Source organism: Chiloscyllium punctatum, chromosome 19, assembly GCF_047496795.1.
Source record: "Chiloscyllium punctatum isolate Juve2018m chromosome 19, sChiPun1.3, whole genome shotgun sequence".
In the NCBI taxonomy this organism is placed as follows: domain Eukaryota; kingdom Metazoa; phylum Chordata; class Chondrichthyes; order Orectolobiformes; family Hemiscylliidae; genus Chiloscyllium; species Chiloscyllium punctatum.
Genome location: NC_092757.1, coordinates 67407948 through 67431026, shown reverse-complemented (window position 1 = coordinate 67431026; position 23079 = coordinate 67407948). Strand labels below are relative to the sequence as shown.

The 23079-nt window shown below is 40.7% G+C and overlaps 1 protein-coding gene across 1 annotated transcript in view; it reads left to right on the top strand.

Moving 5' to 3' along the window:
- Nucleotides 1-23079, top strand: part of ca4a (carbonic anhydrase IV a) — a 37510-nt gene that overhangs the window by 9815 nt on the left and 4616 nt on the right. The window contains exons 2-7 of the mRNA XM_072589588.1: nt 4268-4303; nt 6599-6772; nt 8932-9077; nt 14008-14100; nt 14873-14939; nt 19542-19705. Coding sequence (XP_072445689.1) covers nt 4268-4303; nt 6599-6772; nt 8932-9077; nt 14008-14100; nt 14873-14939; nt 19542-19705 — 680 coding nt within the window. The remainder of the gene's footprint in view (nt 1-4267; nt 4304-6598; nt 6773-8931; nt 9078-14007; nt 14101-14872; nt 14940-19541; nt 19706-23079) is intronic.

The window sequence follows — 23079 nt, the reverse complement described above, 5'->3', positions numbered from 1 at the left end:
AAAACTGAGAGTAAGCAGCTGTCTGACTAACGACAATGAACAATAATTAAACTCTAATTTGATTATAGCATGATTCTGATTATACACTCCACTATCTATTGGAGAGATCTCTCCAATCATTGCTATGTGGGGGGAGGGGGGTGGGGGTGGTTTCCAGTGTGTTGGCAGTGGGCTGATAATCCAGAACGAGGTAACCCACCCTCCCACCCTGGCACCTTCCCCTGCCACTGCAGGAACTGTAAAACCTGCGCCCACACCTCCTCCCTCACCTCTATCCAAGGCCCTAAAGGAGCCTTCCACATCCATCAAAGTTTTACCTGCACATCCACTAATATCATTTATTGTATCCGTTGCTCCCGATGCGGTCTCCTCTACATTGGGGAGACCGGGCACCTCCTAGCAGAGTGCTTTAGGGAACATCTCCGAGACACCCGCACCAATCAACCACACCGCCCCATGGCCCAACATTTCAACTCCCCCTCCCATTCTGCTGAGGACATGGAAGTCCTGAGCCTCCTTCACCGCCGCTCCCTCACCACCAGACGCCTGGAGGAAAAACACCTCATCTTCCGCCTCGGAACACTTCAACCCCAGGGCATCAATGTGGACTTCAACAGTTTTCTCATTTCCTCTTCCCCCCACCTCACCCTAGTTCCAAACTTCCAGCTCAGCACTGTCCCCATGACTTGTCTGGACTTGTCCTACCTGCCTATCTCCTTTTCCACCTATTCACTCCACCCTCTCCTCGCTGACCTATCACCTTCATCCCCTCCCACACTCACCTATTGTAGTCCATGCTACTTTCTCCCCACCCCCATCCTCCTCTCGCTTATCTCTCCACACTTCAGGCTCACTGCCTTTATTCCTGACGAAAGGCTTTTGCCCGAAACGTCGATTTCGCTGCTCCTTGGATGCTGCCTGAACTGCTGTGCTCTTCCAGCACCCCTAATCCAGATAATACAGAACCTCAAGCTAATGTTCTGGTGATGTGTGTTTGAATCCTGCCATAGCAGATGGTGAAATTTGATTTCAATAAAATAAATTTGGAATAGTAGCCTAATGGTGACCATGTAATTGCTGTCAATTGTTGTAAAAACCCACACAGTTCACTAAGGTCTTTGTCTTGTCTACATGTGATTCCTGAGCCCACAGCAATCCACTTGGTGCAATAAATGGTGATGTAAAGAACATCCCATGAATAAATGAAGAAAAAATCAGTTCCTTGATTGATTGACCTTTCAAAATTTCCTTTTTTCTCGTAGCACAGACAATAAATTAGAGAATTGTTTAAGTAGTTTTGATGTTCTATGCCAATCCTACATAAGTTCTATTTTTGTCCACCTTTACTTTGATCAGTGATGAATAGTAAAGCATGAGTTAGAGTTAAATTGAAACAATTAGGCAACACATGTATGTGTTCAGCTAAATCCAAACATAATGTGAAAGTTAGCTAGAGCATGGAAAGTGTGATAGCCTTAATAACTGATACTGTTTGCCAGATTATCTTTCATGTCTATGATAGTCCTTGGTTATAAATAGTTCATACAACAAAAGTATTGTTCTTATGTCAAGCTGATCTGTGTTTTACAGTAAGGAAGAAATTGCTTAGACACTTGAGTACTTTGATTTAGAATCATTTTCAATTCTTTGTTGCAGCTATCAGAACCACTGCCAGCTAACATTGTGTGTGAATGTGTACATATTTGTATCTGTGTGTGCAACTTTAATCAAGTTTTTTTCCATCTGAATATGTTATTGATTGGGATGTACATGATGCCACTATCTCATATTTTGATCGTACCTTTGAAAAGGAAAACAGGATTTTTTTTTGTTGGTGTGGACAATTGAGGACTTCTTGAAGAGTGCTGTGGAATTCAATTACTGCACGTTAGCTGAAAGGCTCAGTTGTATGAAACCTCAGAGGGATGCGATTTCAAGCTGGGAGAGTGAGATTCTCTTTCTGATTTGCATTATTCAGTACCTCTTTTGAGAAACTGAACTTTCAAATTATAAATTAATGCCATGTTTGTATTCATGTGCGGGAACCACACTTGACCCAGTTTATAAGGGAACTTGGCCAAACTCAACAAGCCAGTTTTTTTTTATTATAGCTGTTTTATTTCTATATTTTCTGTCTTTATTTTGTTGGTGCAGCTTATTCTAGATATTGTGTTATAAAAGCTGCCTGGTCATTTTTCATTACCATCCAGCTTTTTTTTCTGTTCCCCAAGAAATATTGAGCAAGCCTGCTTTGCAGACATCTGGAAGAATGTTCCTTTAATACAGTATAAGTCAAATTAGCAATTATTTAATGGCTATGTAGGCAGAGTATGGACTCACAAAAACTGAAAGAGCAAGCAATAAAAGTAGAAGAGCTTGGTAGGACTAAAAGGCCATAAGAAAAAGAAAAGCAAGAGTTACTGGATTAAAGTAGTAATTTACAAATAATGTGAACTTCTGATCCAGAATTCTTCACCCAATCTAGTTGTGTGTGGTATAATGTGTGACACACCCACAATTACCTGACCGTAACATTTTTAGAAAAGTGCTAGCTAATCAGAGCTGGGTCATTTGTATTTTGGCTCAGATTGAAATAAATCTTTTGAATCCTGTTACTTACCATTTCCTCATTTAAAATTGGGAAGCTTTGAACAATTACTTGTAAATCTTGCAACAACACAAGTTGACAATTCTGCTGGTTGTAACTGATCAGTGATAGGAATGGCTCATAAAAGTAACACAGGGAGATCCAACCTCTCCGGGTTCAATCTTTACTTGCTGGAAAGTTAACAAAGGAACTGTCTGGAATTTGGCAAACAGTACATTGTTAACGTGCTGCTGATAGCTCGGGCGGACTTTTCCACAGCTTTGCTGACTCTTTGTGATGGTGGGAGTGGAGGAGGGGGCTGGGGGCTGAAGCCACTTCAGGATGCATCCTGCTGCCGGGGAGGTTTTCATGAGGCAGACTGACATGCAAATTTGCAGGCAATTTGAATGCTTAAGGCTGTTTAGGTGTTTTGCCAGCATTTTGCTGCAGTTACATGGGGGGAAGACCCTGTGAGAGTCTGATTACAGGAACCTATATTTTAGCTGCTCTCTCAAAAAGAAATAAGGTTTCCTCCTGAGTGTGCCTTGCCTCAGCAGCAACCATCCTTTCCTGCTTTGACTGATGACGGTATCGACTTGAGATGCCTTGGAAATCTGCAGGAGCAACATGCCCATTGCCTTCGTGCGAGTGAAAAGAATTCTGGGTGAAAGCCATCCTTGGTATTTTTTGAAAAATTCTGGCTTGCCCATTATGAAGTAAAATGGGTACAGAAGTTTTAGAAAAGATGGAATACATTTGACAGGGCATCAAAAAGATTTATGAAGCTGATATCAAGGTTGAGTAACTTAAGTGATGAAGAGAGCTTTGAAAAACTTGAACTGTTATCTTTTAGAACAGAAAAAAAATCAGAGGGCACCTCGTAGGGGTTTTAAAAATGGTGAGAGATTTTTGATACAGGTGATAAAATAATCCCTCTGGCATGTGGATTTTTAAGTAGAGGTCTTGAATAGCTAATTCGTTGAGCAAGTTCCCACTACTTTAAATAGATATTTTATTTCTCTAAACCCTGAATTGATTACTGACAAAAAAGAAGTGAAACTTTTAAAAGAGTCTCATGCTGCATCAGCCAAGAGTTAAATTAGCCTGAACTCTGAACTTAATTCTTAATATCAGTTCAAACAAAAAACTGCTTTATATCAACAAAGAAAACATAGAAAGTGATGCAGGGGTAGGCCATTTGGCCCTTTACACCATGAGTGTAAATACAACCTTTCATGCTTTTTTTGTTAGTATTTTTATATAGAAATTATGCCTCTAACATCTGAGGGACCCTTTTGTGGCATTCTGTTAGCATGCGTACTCCTAGACCAGGTAGACCTGAGTTCAAGTCCCACCTACTTCCGTGGTGTGTAATAACATCTCTGAACAAATTAATTAGGGGAAATAATGATAAAACTTAATTCTCATAAAAAGAATGAATAACCACAACACTCCTGTTCTTTAAAATATGGAAGAATAAGCATAAATGGACAAGTTTCTGTGTGTTTCTTTTTAATTAAATGGAAATGTTCCTGAAATTGCATTTTATATGAAAATTGTTGTAAAGATGTGGAAGTTTCAAATGGGTGCTTGTGGTCTTGGGTTTATTAGCTATAGAATCTTTCAAAACTAATTAAGGTTTTTAAAGAAACAAATCAACTTTGTTTTCCTTTTGTCCAGGTCAGTGGTGCTACGACATTCAGAACGTCAGCTGTGGTAAGGATTTAAAGTAACTATTGGTGGTAGCCTGCCTAAGGGTGTTATAAAATATACAGTAACACATTGCCCAGAAATGTTTAGATTTTTTTTTGCTTCAAAAACAAAGAGACAAATAGTGTAAGGAAATTGATAATAACACCTTCAAGGCAAGGGGATGTCAGGGTTTGAACTGTATTTTATATGATGCGAGTTTACATTAGAAAGCTCCCTTAGTCAGGTGCTATTGTTTGATTTGAATTAAGCAAAAATTCATGAATATGAAAACAAAATCTTGATTTCATTAATTGAAGAAGCCTTTATGAAAGGTTATGATATGCACATCAATGTTGGTTTTATTTTAGAAAGTGTTCTGTTTGACTAGTTCTACAAAGGTTGAGATTCACTTCTTCTCTTCCAAGTTTACTCTGTGTAACTCCGGCTCATGTATATTTTGTGTTGTCACAAGATTTTGTTAACAATAATGCAATCAAGTTGACCCAGATTAGCATTTTAGCTCTAGGCTGCCTTTCAGCTGTTTACAGCAGCAATGTATTACATTTATATAGTGCCTTCAAATTTGGAAAACATCCTGGAATGCTTCACCAGGCACATAATTGGAGAACAAGTAAATCTGAGGGACATAGGGTAGGTGATTCATTGAATGGATGACAGAGTCAGGAGAAAATATAAAAATATCTTACTAATATTCAAGTATCTTGTGAAGTTACAAGACAAACAATCACACTTTGTAGGAAAGTTATCATCATTGGGATGTACAATAAGAATGTTCAATTCAAACTCAACTTGGCTTCTCAGTTTGGCTGAACATGCAGTGTAGATTAGATTCCTTACGGTGTGGAAACAGGCCCTTCGGCCCAACCAGTCCACACTGACCCTCTGAAGAATAACCTATCCAGACTCATTTCCCTCTGACAAATGCACCTAACACTATGGGAAATTTAGCATAGCCAATTCTCCTGACCTGCACATCTTTGGATTGTGGGAGGAAACCGGACCACCCGGAGGAAACCCACGCAGACATGGGGGGAATGTGCAAACTCCACACAGACAGTCGCCCAAGGATGGAATCAAACCTGGGCCCCTGGTGCTATGAGGCAGCAGTGCTAACCACTGAGCCACCGTGCCGCCCCGTTGTAATCATTTATTTTCTTCAATATATTTTCTAGTTTTCTGGTATGTGTTGGCAGCCTGGAAATTATTGTGAGCAATGTCAGTGTAGAAATAATTTGTGCTACAATAAAACTTCTCTTTCTACCAGTTATTTGCATTAGTCAAATTAAAATCAACTCAGTTTTCAATCTTCTCTACTCTGCCTAGTGTCCAAGGTGGTTCCTAGTCTTGGGTCCTTCTAATAGCGCATGTAGGAATATCCTTTCATTGTGCGCGAGTGACGTTAACACTCAGACTAGTTGCTCATTTGAATCATTTCAGAATTCACTGAAAATGCACTGGTTATATATCAAGTCATTTCCAGGCTAATGGACTTCAAGGTAATATTCAAGATCATGTCATCTGTAGGCAGTAATGAACAAAATTTAAAATTCTACCTCCAGCACAGTCATGTTAAAGCTTCTGTGATACCACTGACATTGATTGTTATACATTTTTGTACATCTTTGTCTATTTTGCTAATGTTAACATGTATTTTAGTTGGGAATTTAATCTTCTAAGCTGTAGCTAATGGGTGTTCAATGATTTGATTTTGAATAATCAAAATGTAAAAAGAATTTTGCCCCCTCACATTTGTACAATTGCCCGTTCCATTTCTAGTTCCAAATGATTGAGTTCCAATTTCTTCCTCTTCTTGAATCCTCAATGTTTGTTTTCAATTCTTAACTAACTCCTCCTTCACAATTATTCTTGCAAACCCATTCTCTAACTTTCTTGAATGAATAAGTAGTACTAAATACCCAAGACTGCTCTTCAGTAATTTAGTTACTGTTGTGGAGGAAATTCTGGAGCCAGTTTGTATAGAACAAAGTTCTACAAATAGCAATGAGATAAATGACCAAAAAAATCTGTTTCAGATGGGTTGATAAATGTTCACTTAGATTCCATGCTTTTATCTTTGAATTTCCAGAAAGTTTAATATCTTGTCAAAAGACAACACGTCTGGCTCCATGTTCTTTACTTTACTGAGGAGTCAACTTAGATTTGGTAATTCAATCTTGGAGTTGGATTTGAATTTACAACTTCCTTATGTAGTGATGATCGAATATGTGTCTGAGTAATACTAACATTAACCACTGTTACACCTTGTGCAAGGCTAACTGATTTGTAACATCCTTTTAGGACCCGCCACCTGGAAGAATGATTATGCAATGTGTGGGCTGAAAAGTCAGTCTCCCATCAACATTGTGACCAAGAAGGCTAAATTTGATGAAAACTTGACTCCCTTTATCTTTCATGGTTATGATCATGTTGACACGAAGGTTAACTGGCCCATCACAAACAATGGTCACACAGGTAAGTTCTGCACATTTATTCCAGCATCTGTTGTTTGCTACAGTGGAGGATAAGGTAGTACTGCAGGGACTAATCATGAATGAGGATGATTTGTTCATAATAGATTGAAGCTAACTAATTGGTTCTTCGAACAAATGACAATGGGGAATGAAGGTAGTACGACTGATGTGTTTAGGTACTTTAAAAAGGTGTTCTGATAAACTACTACTTAAAAGAGCAAAAATGAAGCTCGTATGATGAAAGTTAAAATGAAATAGGTGAAGGGAGAGAAAGTAGACTGTAGATGCAAAACAGTTCTTTATCAGACTGGAGGAAAGTATACAGTGATGTCCCTACAGATTGTTATTATGACTTCTGCTGTTTTTGATTTATATTAATGATGGAATTGAGTGTATAAAGCAAAATGTCAAAGTTCACTATGTTGTAAGATCTATTGGATAGATTTTCTGCCAATATCCTTTACTGGAAAAGATCTAGAGGTCCTGCTTCATCAAGTGTGGCAGAGGATAAACACTTTACAGTCTAACAAGAAGAAACTGTTGCCTTAAACAGAATGCCACACTAGCTCTAAATTACTCTAGTGTGATAGACATAGGCTTCGTGACAATGAAGGTGATATTGATATTAGGTCTGACTCTTTTGAAGTCGAAAACTACTCCCCTGCCAGAGATTGTGATGTCATCATATTGGGTGGTGCTTAATGCACTTCTCAATACTAACTCTTTCAGACTCCTATTCCTGTAAACAACAGACATGAAACACAGTAGGAGAAAGTGAGGACTGCAGATGCTGGAAATCAGAGTTGAGAGTGCAGTGCTGGAAAGGCACACCAGGCCAGGCAGCATCTGAGGAGCAGGAGAATTGATGTTTCAGGCATAAGTCTTTCATCAGGAATGAGGCTTGTGGGCCAGGGGGCTGAGAGATAAATGGGTGGGGGTGGGGTAGGGTAAAGACAGCTGAGAACGCAATAGGTAGGTGCAGGTGAGGGAGGAGATGATAGTTTGGAGAGGGGGGGGTGGAGCGGATAAATGGGAAAGCTGATGGACAGGTGAGGAGGGTGGTGCCGAGTTGGGACTGAGATAATACAAGTGGAGAGGAAATGAGGAAAATGTTAAAATCTACATTTATCCCGTGTGGTTGCAGGGAATATGAGGCCGTTCTTTCTCCAGGCTTTGGGTGGCAACGGTTTGGTGATGGAGGAGGCCCAGGACCTTCATGTCCTTGACAGAGTAGGAAGGGGACTTGAATTATTCAGCCACAGGGCAGTGGTCTTGGTGGGTGTGGGTGTCCCAGAGATGTTCTCTGAAATGAATGGCAAGTAGGCCTCCTATTTCCCTGATGTAGAGGAGACCACATCGGGTGCAATGGATGCAGAGATGACATTAGTGGAGGTACAGTTAAATTTCTGTCGGATGTGGAAGGATCCCTTACGGCCTTGGATGGAGGTGAGGGGAGTGGTGTGGGCGCAGGTTTTGCACTTCCTGCGATGCTGGGAGTGAGGCGTGGGCTGGTGGGGGGCGTGAACCTGACGAGAGAGTTGTGGAGCGAATGGTCTCTCCGGTACGCTGTTAGGGGTGGGGATGGAAATATATCTCTGGTGGTGGGGTCCATTTGTAGGTGGCAGAGGATGATGTGATGAATGCGGAGGTTGATGGGGTTGAAGGTGAGGACCATGGGAGTTCTGTCCTTGTTGCATTGGGAGGGGTAGGGTTCAAGGGCGGTGGTGCGGGAAGTGGAGGAGATGCGCTGGAGGGCATCATCGACCACGTGGGAGGGGAAATTGCAATCTTGGAAGAAGGAAGCCATCTGGGATTTTCTAAGGTGGAATTGGTCATCCTGGGAACAGATGTGGCAGAGGCGAAGAATTGGGAATAAGGGATGGTGTTTTTACAGGAGATAGGGCGGGAGGAGGTTAGTCTAGGTAGCTGTGGGAGTTGGTGGGCTTGAAGTAGATGTGTGTGATTAGTCGGTCACCAGAGGTGGAAGTGGAGAGGTCCAGGAAGGGGAGGTAGGTGTCTGAGGTGATCCAGGTCAATTTGAGATCGGGATGAAAGGTGTTGGGGAAGTTGAAGAACTTTAGCAAAGACTAGTGTTCAGTTGTCAATTCTAATTTTCGTTGACTTTCCATTAATTTTGCCGTTATTGCTTCTTATGTATAGTTACTGTGACATTAAACGGAGACATTACCATCAAAGGTGGAAACCTTCCGTATACATACAAAGCAGCACAGTTCCATTATCATTGGGGAACAGAGACTGATCCTGGGTCAGAGCATACAATAGATGGGGAACAGTATCCCATGGAGGTAAGACATGTAAACCTTCAATTTAAGTGAATATCCAGTAAATAAAAACTGATCAGAATCCAGGTTAGCACTGCAATGTAGCTTTTTAAATTTTAAAGTTAATTGATCTCTATTGCTTTTGTTTTCCATTCCTTCTTTGAACTTTGTTAATGGTGTTTAACGTGAATTGATTTGCTGCTGGTGGAATGGAAAAATCTGATTCTTAACATAGAGAAACAAATTTCTGAAAAGTTTAAAAGATGAATTCTGAATCTCATTAATGAGCAGGGATTTCCTTATTTCCATGTATTTTTGTTTCATTAATAGCTAATATAGGGTTCAGAAAAGATGTACCAGCATGTTGGTTGGATTGGAAGGTTTGAGTTATGGGGAGAGGCTGGGATATTTTTCACTGGAATAGAGGAAGTTGAGGGTTGGCCTTCTAGATGTTCATACAATCATGAGGGGCATAGATAAGGTGTCTTTTCCTGAGGGGGTTTCAAGACTAGGGGGCACATTTTTAAGGTGAGAGGACTCTGCTTTCTTTTATTGGTTAGAGCATTGAATATAGGAGTTGGGAGGTCATGTTGCGGTTGTACAGGATATTGGCTAGGACACTTCACTAGGATACTTTTGGACTATTGCGTACAATTCTGATCTCCTTCCTAGCAGAAAATGTTGTGAAATTTGAAAGGGTTCAGAAAAGATTTACAAGGATGTTGCCAGGGTTGGAGGATCTGAGCTACAGGGAGTGGCTGAATAGGCTTGAACTATTTTCCCTGGAATGGCAGAGACTGTGTGGTGACTTTATAGAGGTTTATAAAATTGACGGTCATGAATAGGATAAATAGACAGTCTTTTCCCTGGGATGAGGGAGTCCAGAACTAGAGAGCATAAGTTTAGGGTGAGAGGGGAAAGATGTAAAAGGGACCTAAGGGGCGACTTTTTCACGCAGAGGATGTGCGTGTATGGAATGAGCTGCCAGAGGATGTGGTGGAGGCTGGTACAATTGCAACATTTAAGAGGCATTTAGATGGGTATATGAATAGAAAGAGTTGGAGGGATAAAGGCCACGTGTTGGCAATTGGGACTAGATTAGGTTAGGATATCTGGTCAGCATGGATGAGTTGGACCGATTGATCTGTTTCCATTCTATACATCTCTATGACTCTAAAGATTTTTAAAAAAGACAAAAGGGGCAACATTTTTACAGAGTGGTTCATGTGTGGAATCAACTTCCTGAGGAAGTGGTGGATGCAGGTACAGTTGCAATGTTTAAAAGATATTTAGCTAAGTACATGGATAAGAAATGTTTGGAGGGATATGAGCCAAGCACAGGCAGGTGGGACTAATTTAATCTGGAAACATGGTTGGACTGAAGGATCTGTTTCCATGTTGTAATGACTCTATGACACTGATCTTTAAGTCTCTCCTGTTTTCTATGTAGCTCCCCAGAGAAGCAAGTTGGCCCCAATGCCCAACATGATATTTGGGTGGTTTCCTGGCATCGTAGCTTGCCACTTGCTCCTTCAGGCCTCTCATTTTTTAAAGTCCATTTCACCAATGTGTGATTGGTCAGCACAGTGGCTCAATGGTTAGCACTGCTGCCTCACAGCACCAGGCTCTTGGGTCCGATCCAGGCCATGGGTGACTGTCTGTGTGGAGTTTGCACATTCTCCCCATGTCTGTGAGAGTTTCTGTTGGGGACAGAGGGAGAGGTCGGTTATTGACCAGTGCAAACATTTAAGCACATATTTTGTAATACTCAGTAAAAGGTTATTCTGGTCAAAAGAAGGACTCAGTGAGAAAAATGAATCTCCTGTGGTTAACAGTGGTGATCAAGGAGGGGATCTAATCAGAAATTAAGACATATAAAGTGATAAAATGTAGTGGTATGCCAGAGGATTGAAAATCATTTTAGGAACCAAGAGTGGATCATTAAAAAGCTAATAAAGAAAGGAGAAATTTGATTTTGAAAGGAAATTATCAAGAAATATAAGAGCAAGCAGCAAGAGCTTCTATAGGTACATAAAAAGGAAGAGAGTAGCTAAAGTGAGTGTAGGACTCTTAGAGGACACACTGGGGAATCGATAATGGGGAATGAGGAAATGTAATACCAATAATTTAAACTGATATTCTACATCAGTCTTCACAGTGGAGCACACTAACAACATTTCAAAGATATCAGAGAGGATGCAAATGGGAGGAAGGTCTTGCAACAGTCTCAATCACAAAGGACAAATTATTGGGTAAACTAATAGGACTGAAGGCAAATAAACCATGAGGACTTAATGGCTTGCATCCAAGGAAGAGGCTGCAAATAGTGGAGGAATTAGTTGAAATACTCAAGAACTTACTGGATTTTTGGAGGATTCCAGTGGAAAGAAAACTGCCGATAAGATGGAGCCTGCTCAAGAAGAAAGGGACACAGAAAGCAAGGAATTATAGACCAATTAACCAAAGATCTATCATTGGGAAAATGCTAGAGTGCATGGTAAAAAGCAGGACATTTTGAAAAGCTTAATATAATCAAATAAAAGTCAACATAGTTCTGTAAAAGTGAAATTATTTTTGACAGATTTGAGGACATAGCAAGCAGGGTTGATAAAGGGAACCAGTAGACGCAGTGTATTTAGATTTCTACAAGGCAATCAACAAGGTTTCACATAAAAGGTTACAGCATGAAATAGAAACTCACAGTTTTGGGGGTAATATATTAGCATGGATTAAGGATCAGATAATATAAAAGACAAGAAAGTCAGTGTTACAGGATCTTTTTCAGATCAGAAAAACATAGCAGATTGCCACAAGGATCAGTCCTGGGATCTTAATTATTCACTACCTATGCTAATGACTTGAGGAAAGGGCAGAATGTAATGTTTTCAAATTTACTGATGATCCAAAATAGGTGGGAGAGCATGTTGTGATGAAGACATAAGGAATCTATAGGGGGATTTAGGTAGGCTCAGTAATTGATTAGATTAGATTTCATTACATTACAGTGTGGAAACAGGCCCTTTGGCCCCACAAGTCCACACTGACCTGTCGAAGTGCAACCCACCCATACCCCTACACCCCTTACCTAACACTACTGGCAATTTAGCATGGCCAATTCACCTGAACCAGCACATCTTTGGACTGTGGGAGGAAACCGGAGCACCCGGAGGAAACCCACGCAGACACGGGGAGAATGTGCAAACTCCACACAGTCAGTCGCCTGAGGCAGGAATTGAACCCAGGTCTCTGGTGCTGTGAGGCAGCAGTGCTAACCATTGTGCCACCGTGCCGCCCACAAATTGAGCAAAAGCTTAGCAGAAAGAGTTTATGTAGCAAAGCATGAGGACATTCACTTTGGTAGGAAGAATCAAAAAATCAACGATTGTTTAAATGGAGAGAGATTCCAACAAATTGCAGTGCAGAGGGATTTGGATGTTCTTGTACATGAAGTTAGCATTCAGGTGTAGCAAGTAATTAAGAAGAAAATGGAATTTTAGCCTTTATTGCTCAAGGATTAGAGGTTAAAAATAGAGAAGTATTGTTACTGCTTTATGGGCTGTTGTTGAGGCCAACCTAGCCTAACTCAATGAACTGTGTACTGTTTTAATCCTCCTACTTAAGAAAGGATATGTTGATATTGGAGGCAGGTCAAAAGAGTTTCGCTAAGCTGGTACCTGGGATGAGGGGGTTGGCTTATCCAGAATGACTAAACAAATTCAGGAATCTTGAGCTGGGGGCACATTAGTAGAATAAATAGATACTGATTTGAAACTGAGATGCAAAGGAAATCTCAACTCTGAAGAACTGGGGAAGTTTGTGATCACTGAAAGTATTTAAAGATGAGACAAGTACATCTTTGTAATATCGAGGAGTTGAGGGCTATGTGGAGCAATGATGTTGTGAATGGCAGCACAGGCTTAAGAGGCTGAATGGCTAACTCCTACCTCTATTATGTTCTTACGTTGCTATAACCACACTGTAGTGATACTGACCCCCGATCCGCTGCTGACTGATCCAAACTGCTATCTGTTGATATCCTGAAGGGTCTTTCCCTTAGACTTCGCTTGAAGCACATGCAGTGTGTTTGCTACCTATGCTGCTGGAACATGTTGCAGGTGTGAGATTGACATTGAACAGTGCTGTACAACAATATATCCACCCCCTTGACTGGTCACCGCTGGCCACCATAACATGCTGTCTAGCTCTGTGACTATGCTGAGGGCAAGGCAAGACACAAGTACTATGAGACATTAGGCTTCGGCTGAAATGCAGAGATGCTGAGAGCCTCCAAAGCACAAAGTGATTGAGCACTAAGATTGCAAGTGTGGAATGTTGTGCCGCAGTCCAATGCATGGTTTTGGAGATTTATCCCTCTGTCTAAAGTGTCCTGACAGTAGCACTACAATGATAGTTGCTGATGTGCTGCTCAGTGCCAGTGGTTTGGAGATGAAGGTATTTAAGGCTGGAACATCTCCAACACCAGCGTCTGTGGATGGAGGGTGCAGGCAGTGAACTGCCCATCATGTTTGCCTTGAGATGTTGGGAGAAGAGCAAGCATTGAGCTCGAATTAATTGATACCCACACTGACTTTCATGCAGGCAACTGTTTCTAGTGTGTAGGAGAAATAGAAAGTAGATTAATGAGGTGAGATTAGACACTAAATGTGTGCAAATAGATACAAATAGGCCTCTCACCACTCACTAGTGAGTTTCCTGTCTCACTGTTCCAAATGTGGTTGCAGAATTGGACTCCTTGTTTCTCAAAGTCGAGAATCTCATTTTTCCAATCTCATGATAGTTTCCCAACTGACTCTGCAATGTCAGTGTCATTCAGAGGCTGGTAGATTCTGCCCTATAATTCTGGTGCAAACCTTTCAAGAATAATATAATCATGTAATTACTATGCAACGTTCAAATGATTTACTTGTAACTATCCTGAATCTGTCACCTGCAGATGCATATTGTCCACTATAATGAAAAATATGGTTCCTTGGAAAATGCTCTCAAACATTCTGATGGTGTGGCTGTGCTGGGATTTCTATTTGAGGTGAGTATTGTTTCTCAGTAGTTACACTGGCATTGTTTAGGGTTACATCAGCAAGTTCTGACAAAGTATCACAGCTGAAACATTTTCACTGCAGCAGTACTGTGGAACGACATGCAATGTTTGGCAATAGGTTCAAAGAAAACAAAATGGAAGCCAAGTTATTGATAATGCATATATTATTTATTAAATGTAATGCTTTTATGATAGCCTAGCCAACAGTTGAAATGATAATAGAGATGTTGGTATATGCATGCTCCTGAAGCCAATGGAACACAAAATGAGGTGTTCGAAAGGGCACTAGCCTTTCATTGATATTTTCTCAAGTGGTCATTTTTCATGTTCATGCCTAGACATCAAGGGCCCAATTTTCTACTCACTTTGAGAGAAATATTAATATTGGTGAGTGACAGGGTGATTGGCTAAATCAGGTCAAATTCTGCATGCATCAGGAACCCTTTGCTACTCATCCACCTCTAGGTTTAGTAGAGGGAGGGTAACCGACCTGATCTGTCAGCTGGATTAGTGATATAAGTATTTAATGAGGCTGGCAGCATCTGCTTTATCAGTGAGTGGATGGATATTTCAGGCATCAGGCTGATGTGAAGGTACGTGGGGTGAAAACGTGTATCTTCAAGAGACTCACTGGTGGACCAGCAGTAACAGGACTGCTTCCCCTGCACATCCCACACCAACCTCTCCTTTTAATAGTGTGTCTTCGTTTTTTTTTTCCTTTTCATGATGGCTTAGATTTTTTTTCTCTGTCGTCCGACAGGAATCAAATGAAAATAATGAAGGAATGAATGTCATCATCCAAGAGCTGAAATTTGTTTCAACATCTGGTAAGTACTAAAACCAGCATAAACATTTCAGCTATTTCTCTGTCTATTTCTATTTTCCAATCCCTCCAATTACCTCTTGTTTTTTGCTTTGATTTTAGCAACCCCAAATTATTTCTGGCTCTGATTTTTCATTCACTTGTTGACTCTCATTCTTGATATTTTCCTCTCCGATCTGTCTGGCTGCATCTGGCTGGAATTCTGTGAAAATGGCACCAATTTTGCTGCTGTACCAAAGGTGGGGACTACCTTTAGTTACCTAAAGTACCTTCAGTGGTGGTTAGATCCAGTACTGCATTTTGCTGACAGCAGCCATTTAAGTGAGTGCTAATTGGACTGCCATCCTATTGTCGGTTGGTCCTTGTTTCCAAATAACCTGCCTTGGAGCTTCCAGTGCAGCTTTGATCATTTATTGGATGAGCTTACCAAAGGAGATCCTCTTTGGACAGTCTGGAGGGAGCTCCACCTTTCCTTTTGCTTCTTACGGTTAAGATACTGCCCTGTGTGCATGGACTCACAAACATAACAAAGAGCTGATGAACTCATTGCCCCAGCCTATTCAGCCTCTCCCTATAACTCAAATCTTCCAACCCTGGCAACATCATTGTAAATCATTTCTGAACCATTTCAGGTTTCACTACATCCTTCTGATAGTAAGGAGACCAGAATTGTGCGCAATATTCCCAATGTGGCCCAACCACTGTCCTGTACAGCCTCATCATGACCTCCCAACTCCTGTACTCAATGCTCTGACCAATAAAGGAAAGCATACCAAACGTCTTCTTCACTATCCTGTCTACCTGTGACTCTAATTTCAAGGAACTATGAACCTGCACTCCAAGGTCTCTTTGTTCAGTAATACTCCCTTGGACCTTACCATTAAGTATATAAGTCCAGCTAAAATTTGATTTCCCAAAATATAACACCTTGCATTTATCTAAATTAAATTCTATCTGCCACTCATCAGCCTATTGACCCATCTGATCAAGATACCATTGTAATCTGAGGTAACCCTCTTTGCTGTCCACTACACCATCAATTTTGGTGTCATCTGTAAACTTACTAACTATACCTCCTAAGTTCACATCCAAATCACTTATATAAATGATGAAAAGTAGTGGACCCAGCACCGATCCTTGTGGCACTCCACTGGTCACAGGCCTCCAGTCTGAAAAACAATCCTCCACAACCACCCTCTGTCTTCTACCTTTGAGCCAGTTCTGTATCCTAATGGCTAGTTCTCCCTGTATTCCATTAGATCTAACCTTGTTAACCAGTCTCCTATGGGCAACCTTGTCAACTGCCTTACTGAAGTCCATATTGATCACGTCCATCATCTGCCCTCAACAATCCTCAACTTAATCAAGTTTGTGAGACATGATTTCCCACGCACAAAGCCATGTTGACTATCCCTAATCAATCCTTGCCTTTCCAAATACATGTAAATCCTGTCCCTCAGGATTCCCTCCAACAACTTGCCCACCTCCAAAGTCAGGCTCATTGGTCTATAGTTCCCTGGCTTGTCCTTACCACCTTTCTTAAATAGTGGCACCACGTTAGCCAACCTCCAGTCTTCTGGCACCTCACCTGTGGCTATCGATTATACAAATATCTCAGCAAAGGCCAACAATCACTTCCCACTGAGTTCTAGGGTAGACCTGATCAGGTCCTGATGATTTATCCACCTTTATCCACCTTTTGAGATATCCAGCACCTCCTCCTTTGTAATATGGACATTTTTCAAGATGTCACCATCTATTTCCTTCCATTCTGGTTAGTGTTGAGTAATGAGGAAAATCAGCTTTCTGTTGGAAACCAGTTGAGAGAAAATTTAGACAGGGAATCTTTGGGTGTTCAGCAATCACTTTTATTAAAGGAACAATTGGGAAGTTGCGCTCACTTCTTTGGATGTTAGAAAGCAGGATGAGAAATTGACAGTGTTCTGGACAAAAAAGCAGGGCCGCTGCTGGCCAGGTTGGATGGAAATTTAAACTGAGGAGCCTTCCCGAAAGCAAATGACGTAGGTTTCTGTCTGGCTTTACCGCTGGAGGATGAGATCATTCTTGGCTGGATTAAATTCTGCCTAATGTTTGATATTGAACAGTCAGTCATTAGTCTGGAACTGTTTCTCTACTTGCACGCACTTTCTGACCTGCTGAGCATTTGTAGTATTTTCTGTTTTTATTCCCAACCTGCATCGTCAAATTGGAAATTATTTGTTAAAAATTCATCCATGCTGCTTATTCTCTTCCATTGCTTTTCTTCTTTGCCATGACTCTTCTATGTTCTCATTCTTCAAGGTAATTTAATCTCTCAAACCTTTCATCCAAAAATAGTTGCCAACCTGGCTAGCTGTGAACACCTTTGCCTTTGCGACAATCTGGCTGTTGATTTCAAAAAGGATACAACAGCCAGCATTTTCAGGAGACAAAGGGGAGAACAATGTGGGAGAAATATTTGTTCATTGAGGAGAATAAGATGAACTTCTTTCTTCTCCCTTCTGCTTTTCAGTGGATCAACAAAAGAGTTATGCAAGAGAAAAGTCCAAGTGTTGAGATTTGCAGCAGTTTCTCTCTGCTGAACTCACTGGTATCATTTTGTCTTGCAATAGTATTATCAAGAGAGCTGAGTTGCTGAGAAGGCATATTATTTTCAAAGACACATTCTCTCTGTCTTTTACCTGAAATCCTAGAACCCTGCTCTAGTAACAAGACTGCAGTGAATATGATGACTCCTGTTTCTGTCACTTGCTACAGAGTTACAGGTATTTACCTTGGCAGGTCTTGTGAGCAGCTGGGAGGAATGTTGACCGGGAATTCTTTGACAGAGTTTTAATGGACAATGTTATGTCCTATTTTTCTTTTAACACATGTTTATTACCTAGAGGCCAGTCTGAGCATTAGCCTCCAGTCAGCTGAGGAACACTCAGGTGGCAGGGGATGGGGAGCAGCGGGGGCGTTTCTGGGATGGGCGGGGGAGTCCGGGATGCTGGGAGGTGTTTTATCTTTGATCCTGGTGGTAGTCCGATTAAGGGGCTGATTTCCTTTTCAGAGTGGTGAGGGTTTTGGATTCTCAGAGGTTGTAGCTGGTCCTACAGAGTGCTATTAAAAGTTCTCAACCAATCCATGAAGTGATTTCCACAGCTTTAGCTGTTGGGATTCTGAGCATTCAGGAAAGCTAGCTTTTTTAATGGGATGTGGATGTTGAGTGCAACATTTTTTACCCATTTGTAATTGGCCTTGAACTGAGTGACCAAGGCCTTTTAAGAGGGAACCACATTACTGTGACTAGAGTCACGTGTCTTCCAGATAGGATAATAACCAATTTCCTTTCCTAAAGGACATTGCTGAACAGTTAAGCTTTTACAATGGTTGATGCATGGTTACTATTACTATTACTAGGACTAGCTTTAAACTCCATATTTCATTGGATTTAAATTGGACAAGTTTCTATGATGGAATCGAAACTCTTGTCCTCAGTTTGTCAGTCATAGAGTCATAGAGATGTACAGCACAGCAACAGACCCTTCAGTCCAATACGTCCATGCCGACCAGATATCCCAACCCAATCTAATCCCACCTGCCATCACTTGGCCCATATCCCTCCAAGCCCTTCCTATTCATATCTGAGCATCTGGATTGCTAACCCAGTAGTGTTTAATACTATGCCACTAACTCAGTTGGGTGGACAGCTAGTTTGTGATTCAGAGAGACACCAACAGCGTGGGTTTAATTTTTGCATCAGCTGATGTTACCATGAAGGACTCTGTCTCAACCTTTCCCCTCACCCACGGTGTGCTGACCCTCTGGTTAAGTCACCACCAGCTGTCTCTCTAAAATGAGAAAGCAGCCCTATGGTCCTCTGGGACTATAGCAACTTTCCAACCGCAGCAAGGTCACTCCAGTTCTTCAGGCCTGTAATTAGTTACTAGATGGGGTGAGAGAGAAGCTCTGGCCTACGATTATACAGCAATTCTTGGAATCTGACCCCAAAGCGGTAACAAAGTTCCAGGCACTCCAGCTCTGTCAAGCTGGTTTTTGTTTGCAACTCTTAACCATTGGTTCAACCTCCTCCGATCTGTTAGCTGTTTTCACAGTTTGTTCTTTCTAAATGTTTTGTTTTGCAAACAATCACATATGCTGAACTCCTTGTTTTACAAACAACTACATATGCTGACCTCCTTGTTCTACAAACACACTGGCACTTTGAATTCAGCTCGACTGCAGTGCATGATGGAAGTATTGGTCAGGTGTCTTGTTGTAAAGTATCAATGGAGTCTCCTGATCAAACAAAACCTGAGCACTTTTTGAGGCTAAAATGAGCCTCCGAGTTCACACTATATATCAGATAAAAATCATGACATTGAAATGATTTCTTATGGAAACGACCCACTGCATGTTCATAGCACATTTCTTTGTTACCTCCTATAAGTGAAATCATTAAAGCATTCAGCTAAACAGCTTTATTCAAATACTGAACAAACAAATTATAACATAAACCACTTTGGACAAACATTGGAGTTTGAATACATTGTCCAGGCTGTAATCTACAAAATGTATTTGAATATCAGTTCGCTTCAGTTAATACTGAAACTGTTTATTTTAGGTGGCAAAAATCAGTTAAAATCGTTTGCACTGAATACAATTATTCCAGACCATGAGAACCTTATGAAATACTACCGTTACCAAGGCTCATTGACTACCCCTGGCTGTGATGAGGCGGTAATCTGGACAGTATTTGCAGAACCCATTCCTATCAGCAAAAAACAGGTAAAGATTATGTGTGAAGGACATGGGTAAAGTACACTGGAGACTAAGCTATTGATAGGACTTATTTTGGAAAAACATCTACTTTCTTTTCCTGCACTTTCTATCTGCGTAACGCAATAAAAAAGGGAGCAGGTTTATGTTGTACAACAGTGACTGGTTTGAGACTGCACAAATTCATTGCATATAGTTTCTAAGCAGGAAAGAAATACTTCAAAGAATTGGACACAAAATCTGGACAGGAATTTCAAAATAGTACTGAGGAATGCTGCACCATCTGAGGTGATAATTTAAGATCCTACATTGCACTGAGGGTCACATCAAACAGATGTAGCAGCTTGTGTTTCTAACAAGGCAAGTGGGCTCACTCCATGTTCCAGGTCAATATTTAACTCTCAGCTAAACATCAAGAGATATCTTCTCTGTTCATTATCACATTGCTATATGCAAATTTGACCTGTCTCGCATTGTGAAGGTAAACACATATAAACTAATTTTTTTGGCATTGTGAGGTTGTAAAAGAAGCTTCCTCAATAGAGTTGCACATTTTTCTAACTCATCAGCCTTGGATGGAACCAATCTTGGAGTCCCATGGATAAGATAACGATTGCTGGTGTTGTGTGCAAATCTGTTCAGCTCCATCTCTAACTGGAACAATGAGTTTGGCACCAGGTGCCACAAATGTGGTACTTTGTTTTCCAAATGCAAAGGGAGAACCTTGAAGATATTTATTGGAAACCCAATGGCACCTGACTCAATTGGTTATAATACTTCAGTCTTGTCATTGTCTGGGGGATCACTGAGAAATAGCAAAGGACATTTCAATGCCATCAAACCTCCAGTGCAGGTTTAAGCTCAATGTATAATACATCACCAAATAGCTCTTATTTATGGTGCAGAACTCTAATGCATCCAATGGGATGTCTTCCTCTTGCCCACATCTGGCCTGTGAACTTACATGAACTTGTGTAAATAGTTGAATGAAAGTTGAAGCTTTGTCCATTACCAGCTTTTCACCTGAGCAGATTGCATAGTCAACCTCAGTGAGTATGACTCTTTGCTGCTAAAGTTCCTCAATTAAGAACCTTGTCAGTTAAGAACAGCTTGCATTTATATATCACATTTAATGTGTAAACATCCATAGGTGCAGCACAGGGACATTATGTGAGAATGTTTGATACTGTGCCACAAAGAGATGCTGAAATACGTGATCAAAAGCTTGGTGAATGCAGTAGGTTTAAAATTGCAACTTAAAGGGGATGGAGATGTGCAGAGTTTTGGGGACAAAATTTCAGAGCTTAAGGCCTGGCCAGCTGAAAGTACAGCTTCCAGTAGAACAATTAGAAAATTTTAACTTGCACAAGTGGCCAACATTTAAGGAAAGCATTGTAAAATTGGTGGAGTTTACAGAGGTGTGGGGCAATTTGACAACATGGTAATTTTATACTGACTCATTGCCAAATCAGGAGCCAAAGCAAGTTAATGAATGCAGGCACAGATAGTATGTGAACAAGGCATGGTGTGAGTTTGGATATTGTCAGAAGAGTGTTGGCTAAAGCTCGGATTTATTGACTGTGGAAACTGGCCAGGAATACATTGGGGTAGGTTGTGTCTGGAGATAGCAATGGCATGAGATAACAATGAACAATGGTGAACTTTGCAACACGTGAAATTGATGACATTCTTCATTTTGTTGTGTTTGGAACATGTAATGCTTGCATTCTCTCACCAGTACATCAAGTTATTGTTTTGAATTCATCATGCAAAAGACCAGTGGAAAAACTCCAGAATACATCTTATATCACTTTGTTAAATAGCTTTGAAGTTATTTCTTCCTAATCAACCTGCTCATTAATGATGATTCACACCTATGGAGCAGATGGGGACTTGAACCAAGTTCCACAAGTGCCCACCCTTAACTTTGAATGCTTTGAATTCGTTCAGAACAGCTAGAGCCAGTTTTGCAGAGGTTTAGGGGTCTGTTATACCAAATTTGAACAATTTGATTAAAAATTTCAAAGTGCTCACTTTTGGGCTGTTGTGACTCAGTGGTAGTGTCCCTACCTCTGCGCCAAGAGGCCTGGGTTCAAGTTATAGTGTGTTATAACATCTCCGAACAGATTGATAAGAAAATATGGACTTGTTCAAGGTGATGCGATGGTTGTATCCCTATCTCTAAATCAGAAGACCAATATTCAAGTCCCACATCTGTTTCAGAGATGTGTCATAACAAATATCGATTTGACCAAGCTAATGTTTCAGCGACACTGCAAGCATATTGATGTGAGCATATATACTATAAAAGTATTCTGTTCTGCCATAATTAAATATACATCAATGAAAGAAAAATTGCTCAAAAAATTATAAATCACTTCCTAGCAATTTTAAATGCCTACTTCAACAAGCAAATGGATTTAAGAGTTTTACAAAATGATCAGATGATTAGATAGGGTAGACAGTGAAGGCCGTTTTCCGAGGATGATGACGTCAGCTTGTACGAGGGGACATAGCTACAAATTGAGGGATGTTAGATTTAAGACAGATGTTCAAGGCAGGTTCTTTACTCAGAGAGTGGTAAGGAAGTGGAATGCCCTGCCTGCCAATTAGCTCAGCCACATGAGGGAGATTTAAACAATCCTTGGATAAGCACATGGATGACAATGGGCTGGTGTAGGGGGATGGGCTTAGATCAGTCCACAGGTCTGTGCACCATCAAGGGCCGATGGTCCTGTCCTGCGCTGTATTGTTCTATGTTCTAGTCATGTTACAACTGTCTTAGGGCCAGAAGTGATAAACATTTGAAATTTAATATGATTTCTTTGCAATACTGTTGTGTGTTTCATCTCCAGGCAGGAAGGAAAACAGACTCCCTGTCCTGCCTCAGTGTGTTTTTATTGGGTTTTCACAGTGGAATTAAAGGTGCTGTCAATTCACAGCCTTTCTCTGCTTTTAGTCAAAATCAGGGAAATAGTCATGTGAACAAGTAATTGGCAGAAAAATACAAATCACTCAACCAAGTGTGATTTGTTTCAGTTGAATAATCATTCATCTGAGATTTCAGCTTCAACAGCAATGTGAAGTGGACAACATCAAATTGGTGCACTGACTGATTGTTCAGTAGAATTGCAATGTATAATGCTCAACATTATTCATTTTTCACCATTACTGAAAGTGCTGGTAACCAATCTCTCCACATTTATAAGTTGATAAATTGTGCTTTTGGCACTTTTTTTTTGAATGAGGTCAGGGTTTTTTTTTAATATTGTACATTCCTTATCCTTCTTTTATTGCCTTTACAATGTCAGTTTGAAATTAAACTGTACAACTATACATTGTTTACTGCATTATTTTTGTTTATTGTGACTATTCCACAGAAA